The following is a 7,345-nucleotide window of genomic DNA, read 5'->3' as shown; positions in this document are numbered from 1 at the left end:
TGTATCGATGAGGGGGAGAGGTATGTGAAAGAGATGCGGAAGGGAGATGAATTTTTATAGGAAATGAATTTTTTAAGTTTTTATTTCTTAATCAATTTTTATTTATTATATATTTTTTTTGAAAATTAGATGTGAGATATTTCTAAGCTATCTCATCTAACAATTTGTTTTTCCATTTAAAGTGTAGCCAATCCACTCTGTTTGGTTCAAATGGGTTGATTAGGTCGAGTGAGTTAGTTGAGTTAGATTTAGTCAATTGATTTAGAGAGGCTGGGTATGTTGGGGGAGCTAGCTAAGACAAGAGGCTGGATTTAGATGAGTGGATGTTTTGAGTAGGTTAGATAGGTGTGAGTGATGTGCTAGTTAGTCCAATTAAACTAAGTAGGCAGAATGAACTAGGTGAGTAAATTGATTCAAGTAGGCTAAGTCCGCTAAGAAGATTGCTTGGCCTAAGAAAGTTGGTTAAACTACAATTTGAATGGTCTTGGTGGGCTGGATGAGTTAGGTTTTCTAAATCAGACGTGTAGACCAATTAGGTCATGTAGTTTGGTTGGGTCAAACATATTGAGCAGTTCAAATGAGTTAGTCGGTTGTTGGAGTCAAACAAGTCAAACAGTTCAAATGAGCTAGTGGAACTACGCATGCTAGATAATTTAGTGACATGGTACAATTTGATATCACTTACCATTTAATATAATTTGGTAGTACTAGTTAAAAAAATTAGTAGCACTTATAATATGATTTGGTACCACCTTTAGTATAATTTTAGGTTTTTACTAAATTGCTTATATAAGTTTACAAAATATCCATTTCACGTACATAACTTCTAAAATGACCAAATAACATATAAAATACTAATTTTATCCTCCGCCTCTCCCTCATGGTTGTCCGTCTTTTCCAGCGTGGTTGTTGCATGCATCTGAACGACACACGATTTGTCTTCCCAAAGTGTGATTGAACCAACACCGACAACCAATGATGGTGCATCTTCTTCGTTAAACCTAAACCTAAATACCACGGTGCAACATGGTTCATCTTCTTCGTCAAACGCACAGTGCAACAACTCCATGTGTTTCTGACGTTGCAACATTGTGCCATGGTCGATTATTTCTCTTCTCGACGTGCGTTCGAACCAACACTGACGGGTGGCATCGGTGCATCTTCTTCGTCAAACCTAAACTTAAATACCACAGTGCAGCACGGTTCAGCAACTCAGTGTGTTTCCTTCGTTGTAGCACGGTGCAATAACTCAACAAAGACAAACGACCCTCTCCTCTAGACCACTGAAGTCCTAACCGGTGAAACACAACCTTCCTCCTGGCCATTCCGATTGCAATGGTCTAGCGAGGTATGTTATTTATTTGGGTCAGTGCTCAGAGCTTCTTGTAGTGCGAACCATCTTAATGTTCCGGCAGCTCAAAAACATTCAACATTGTTCCAACAATTACAAGTATTCAAGAAAAACTCCAAAGCACAGGCAACATTTAAAATCTTACCGAAGATGAAACTTTTCACTGTGATCAATCTAGAGATGTATGTTATCTTCTACTGTATTTTAGTTATCTTTTTCCCTTTTTATATATTAATATTATAAATTTGTAGGAAAAGTAATATTTTCAATATTTAGATGTCTTTATTTAACTCTTGAAATCAAAACCCTAATTTTAGGTTTATCTTATATATAATTGTTTCTTAAAGGAAGAAACAATTTAGGGAAGATCATTATAGTACTAAAAGATTTATAGTATAATTTTAGTAAGATACACTTTTAATGATATATTGACTTTCTCAACTCGGTTAATGTATTTTTGTTAAATATTCACAGTTTTAATAGAATTTTTGTTTACGATATGATTAATTTATGATTATATCAATTTAGGTGATCCGGTGGTAAGCATAAGGGGACCCACATGGGCAGTGGTCAACGACACGTAGGGGTCAAAGTCAAGAGGGTCAACCTAAGGATCTTGCCGATCGGAGAGGCCCCCTGGCCGCTCGGCTAGGATAGCGCCAGGGTTGGTGCGAAGATAGCTCGACCACGGGTTGGGCTTCCGACGCTCATGATTTGCTCGTATAGAGGAGTTGCTGCGCCGAGCGGCACGTCCGCTCGGCTGAGCTGCAGATCAACTAAGGACGCATTTCCGTCCGAGTATGTGCCCGAGGGGCCTTCCCGCTCGGTCCGTCATGCCTTTACGCCTGACCGCCGGGGTGGCCGAGCGGCCCTCCCGCTCGGCCCGAAAACAGACAAAAGGTGCAAAAGAGGACAAAGGAGGTAGACAGCTGGTGATATCCTTCTCGAGCCAGGTGCCGCCGACGGACAACATAGTTGACGGCTGGACCGGACAGAGAATCGTACGGTGGAAGTTTCCACTATCATGTCAGAGATATGCTCGGACGGTTGCGATATGACGTCAAACACACTTTTCTGACACGACCATTCTGAGGTATGCTTTGGGAAGTGTGCATGTTTCGAGAAGCATGCACGCGCCTCCCCGGGATCCTATATAAGGCCCCCCCAGACTTCGACGGAGGTATGCAATATTCTTCACTGTAGCTACAATCTCACTACTATGTTTTTGTTTCATCTCGTCGTTGCTTGACTTGAGTGTCGGAGGGTCGTCGTCAGGAACCCCTTCCCGGCTCGACTTTGTTGCAGGTTCACCGGAGGTCCACTTCACCTCGGAGCTCACCCATAGACAACCGCGAGCGCCACGTCCCCAGCATCCGTCGACTCGACTCTCAGACAGGATCAAATTGGCGCCGTCTGTGAGAACACACCTGAATCTGAGAGGCGCAGATGGAAGGAGCTGGACGATTGCACACCGTGACACTCTCTCAAGAGGAGCTCGACACTTTTATCGAGGCGAGAGCAGCAAAAATCGTGGAGCAGCAGCAGCAAAAAGCGTTGGCCGAGTGGATGGCGCAGCAGGCGACCTCAGCATCGGGCGGCTGAGCGGCGCAAGAAGATCGACCGGAACAACACTCCACTTGGGCACAGAATAAAGGGCAGACCGGCACACCAGGAGATGCGCTGCCCGCCCCCATTCCGTTCCATCGGGCCCTGTTCCAAACTCTGTCTGAGCTAGCTCAAGCCAACCAAGGATCATCTGATGAAGCCCCCACCCGGGATGTCAAAAGGGGCAAGGCGCCTCAGATCGAGTCATCTCCCGAGCGGATCAATCGCCAATTCTCCGAGGCGATCTTACAGGACCCGCTCCCGAAGCACTACGCCCCACTGGCGATCGGGGAGTATAGCGACGTAACCAATCCTGATGACCACCTCGATAAGTTCGACAATGCCGCTACCCTCCACCAATATACTGACGGAGTCAAGTACCGAGTCTTCCTTACTATGCTGTCCGGCTCAGCTCAACGTTGGTTCCAAAAAACTGTCGGACGGATCAATTTGGATCTTTAAAGACTTCCGAACGACATTCCTCCACCACTTCGCCAGCAGCTGACGCTATCAGAAGACCAGTGTCAGCTTGTTTTCTATGAAACAATGGTCGAGAGAAACTCTCCGAGCGTACATCCAGCACTTCAACCAGGCGGCGATGGACATCCCTACGATCTCATCTGAGACAATGATGCATGCCTTCACTCAGGGCCTAATCGACAGGGATTTCTTCCACTCGCTCATCAGAAAACCACCTCGCGACTACGATAATATACTGAAGAAGGCCAGCGAATATATCAATGTAGAGGAAGCCCAGACGGCTAGGAAGAAAGAAGCGTCGTCCGAGCCCTTGTCTTCAGCCGAGCGACGTTCGATGGTTAGCCATCAGCCACCAAGAGGACCCCGCGCTGAGGGAACGCGCTCTCATCAGGAAACAAGGCCGCACGCTGTCCAACATGTGGCGGTCGATCGACCCAAGCAAAAAGAAAAGGTATGGACTCCAATGTTTTGTTCGCTTCACCAGTCAGCAACTCACAACACCCGTGATTGTCGGAGTCTCGGCCTGATTGCTCACCCGCCGCCGAGAAGTTATCGACGCCGATCACCTTCGCCTGATCGATGCCATCGACACCAGAGTACCGGGCGACGAGTGACTAGGGAGTCCCCCGAACGGCAACATCATCATCAGCCGAGGGTCAATCCCGGAGTCTCGCAGGAGCGAATGAAACCGTCCGCTCGGGAGGAAGAAAACAGGAGCAACACTGCTCGGGGGCGAGATCAGTATCAATGCTGGTGGACCAACAGGCAATGACTCAAACCGAACCAGAAAATCGCACGCTCGGCAACTAAGGATTCATGAAGTAGGCTGCAGTCAGGAGCGAGCACAGGGCCCCAAGATCAGCTTTGGGCCCATAGACCTGGAAGGAGTTGAAGTGTCGTACGACGACGCACTCATCATCCAAGCGGTAATAGCAAATCATACTATTCACCGCATATTCATTGATACAGGAAGCTCGGTCAACATCATTTTCAAGAAGACGTTTGATCAACTGCAAATCAACGGGGCTGAACTGCTGCCCATGACAACCCCGCTGTATGGATTTACTAGCAATGAGGTTCTGCCGGTCGGGCAAACTAGGTTGGCCATCTCGCTAGGAGAGGAGCTGCTTCAAAGGACGCGGACCACTAATTTCATCGTGGTCGATGCCCCCTCCGCCTACAACGTGATACTGGGACGACCGACTCTCAACAAGTTCCGGGCGGTCGTCTTAACTTTCTGTCAGAAGATCAAATTTCCCGTGGAGGATAAGGTGGGAGAAGTCCGCTGAGATCAGCTGGCCGCTCGGCGATGTTATGTGGAGATGATTCGAGCTGAATCAAAGTCCGCTCGGAAGGCACCGCGCCTTGAGGTAAACACCGTAACCGAAAAGCCTTCTACCTTAGTTTATGAAGAAAAGCAGGAGGTGCAGATCCAGAATGGCTGACCGGAGGCCACCACATTCATTGCATCAGACCTGGAAGCAGGCCCGAAGGAGGCGCTGATCAGGTGCCTACAGCGCAACCATGACGTCTTCGCGTGGTCAACGCACGAGCTACCAGGAATCTCGCCGATTGTCGCGCAGCACGAGCTCCATGTTCGGCCGGACGCCCGACCCGTCAAGCAGAGGAAGCGGGACTTCAGTGCTGAGCAGAATGTCATAATCCGAGTGGAAGTCGAAAAACTCCTGGAGGCCGGCCACATACGGGAGGTGCAGTTCCCAAGCTGGCTCGCGAATATGGTGTTGGTCTCCAAGCCGGGCAATAAGTGGATGGTCTGCATCTGTTGGGTTTTTCGGGCCTCGAAAACCGCTTTTTCGCGTCGCGGAAACCCCGAATCACCCTAGCCAACGGATCTCGTGCGAAGAAAAATTCAAAAACATACGAGTACGAGTTACAAAACTTCTAGATCTACATGATGAAGATCTTTACCCTTGTTGTGTGCCCTTTTGCGTATCCCGCTCATCCTCGGTACGCCAGATCTCGAAGTTGTCAATGTAGACAACTCTCTACACGTATCCACACGAACACACTAGGTGGAGGTGACCAAAAACCAAGGTGTGCTAGCACCTATGTGGTTCGACCAAGGAAGGAGGAGAGGGAGAGCTTGAGAGGAAGAAGATGTAATAATACACTTGAATGAAAAATGAATCCATTTCATTCAAAAATGTGGCCGGCCACTTCTCCATGTGTAACCCCAAATTAATTGCATTAATTGCAATTAATGTGAAGCCATTAAAGAGAATGACTTTGTAACTTCCATGAGGTGGCACCCATGATGATGTGGAGTAACATCATTAGTCCACATCAATGCCAACTCACCAATGAAGTGGCATAAAGTCAAGTTAAACTTGACTTTCTATCTTCCTCTCAAGTCAAGTCAAACTTGACCAAATCTCTTCCATGGTTGATCTAATCTAACCATTTGATTCAAGCCAACTTAATATAATGAATCTAATTCATTAAATTAAGTTGATTTAATGAGTCATAATCTAAATTAGACTCATTGAATACATGAATCCACTTGAGTCCAACTCAAGTTAGCCCAATTAGGATTACTCTTAATCCATTTTGATTCATCAAATGAATCTAATCCTCTTGGTTCATCATATGAACCTAATCTCCATCTAATTGTCCTTAGTGTGTGACCCTATAGGTTCTTGCAACGTTGGCAATGCCCTAAACCCATTTAGGAGCATAAGTAATGAGCGGATCTAACAACACATCATTACTACCCAAGTTACAAGAATGTCGAGATCCGACATCACCTTGTGACTACTAATTGTGACTCCTCACAAAATATGACAAGTGTCCTTCTATCCTAGACATCTAGATTGATCAATATGAGGCATAGACCGTGTCATCCTCTAATCAATCTAAATCTTGAACTCCAAGTAGACTCACTCAATCAAATGAGCTCAATATCCTATATTGACTCATTTTGGCATGGCCATGCACTTCGTGGTCTCACTCTATCAAGAATATCGATGTCGCTCCCGTCATATAGGAGGGATAGATCCCATCTACATCACTCACATCCCTCTGCATAATTCGTTACATACCCAGTAATCGCCTTTATAGTCCACCCAGTTACGGGTGACGTTTGACGAAACCAAAGTACATAACTCCTTATGTAGGGATCTATGGTGACTTCAGGTCTAAGGACTAGTAGTCATACTAATAGCCACATAAGAAAGTATATGACACTCATATAACGATCCATGATACTTTCTCATGGCGGGTCATTCAATATACATTCTCTAATGTATACCCATGTGTCAACTTGATATCTCTATATCCATGACTTGTGAGATCAAGTCATCGAGTTGACCTACATGCTAGTCTTATTGCATTAACATTGTTCCTGAATGTTAATACTCGACTAGGAATGATTAAGAGTAGTGTTCCCTATATCATCTCACTATCGGTTCAACTAACCGATTGATATAGGTGAGAACCATCTACTCAAGGACATTATTATACTTAGTTTATTTGGCACCAATACAAGTAAGTATAATAATCAAAATCTAAATGCCTTTATTTAAATAGAATATGATATAATAAGTCCAAAAATACAATCATCAAATGATTGACTCTAGGGCTCTAGCTAACAATCTCCCATTAGCACTAGTGCCAATCAGTGTAGGCTCTAAGCCCAAATGACCTAGTGTGACCATCATGCTTCCTCTGTGCCAAAGCCTTGGTCAAGGGATCTGCGATGTTAGCCTCTGTAGGATCTCTGCAAATCTTCACATCTCCTCTCTCGATGATCTCTCGAATGAGATGGAAGCGCCGTAGTATGTGTTTGGTCCGCTGGTGTGAGTGAGGTTCCTTCGCTTGTGCTATAGCTCCATTGTTGTCACAATAGAGCTCAATAGGGTCAGCAATGCTAGGAACCACCCCAAGTTCAGT

At 45.6% G+C, this 7,345-nt stretch overlaps 1 protein-coding gene across 1 annotated transcript; it reads left to right on the top strand.

Annotated features, from left to right (window-relative positions):
- Positions 1-3,554: 3,554 nt before the first annotated feature.
- On the top strand, positions 3,555-4,725 carry LOC122004668. The gene is made up of 3 exons (XM_042559519.1): positions 3,555-4,177; positions 4,224-4,362; positions 4,432-4,725. The coding sequence occupies exons 1-3, from the start codon at positions 3,555-3,557 to the stop codon at positions 4,723-4,725; spliced, it is 1,056 nt and encodes a 351-aa protein (XP_042415453.1).
- Positions 4,726-7,345: the final 2,620 nt, after the last annotated feature.

The sequence above is a fragment of the Zingiber officinale genome, chromosome 7B (assembly GCF_018446385.1).
Source record: "Zingiber officinale cultivar Zhangliang chromosome 7B, Zo_v1.1, whole genome shotgun sequence".
NCBI lineage: Eukaryota > Viridiplantae > Streptophyta > Magnoliopsida > Zingiberales > Zingiberaceae > Zingiber > Zingiber officinale.
This window is presented reverse-complemented; position numbering and strand designations above follow the sequence as displayed.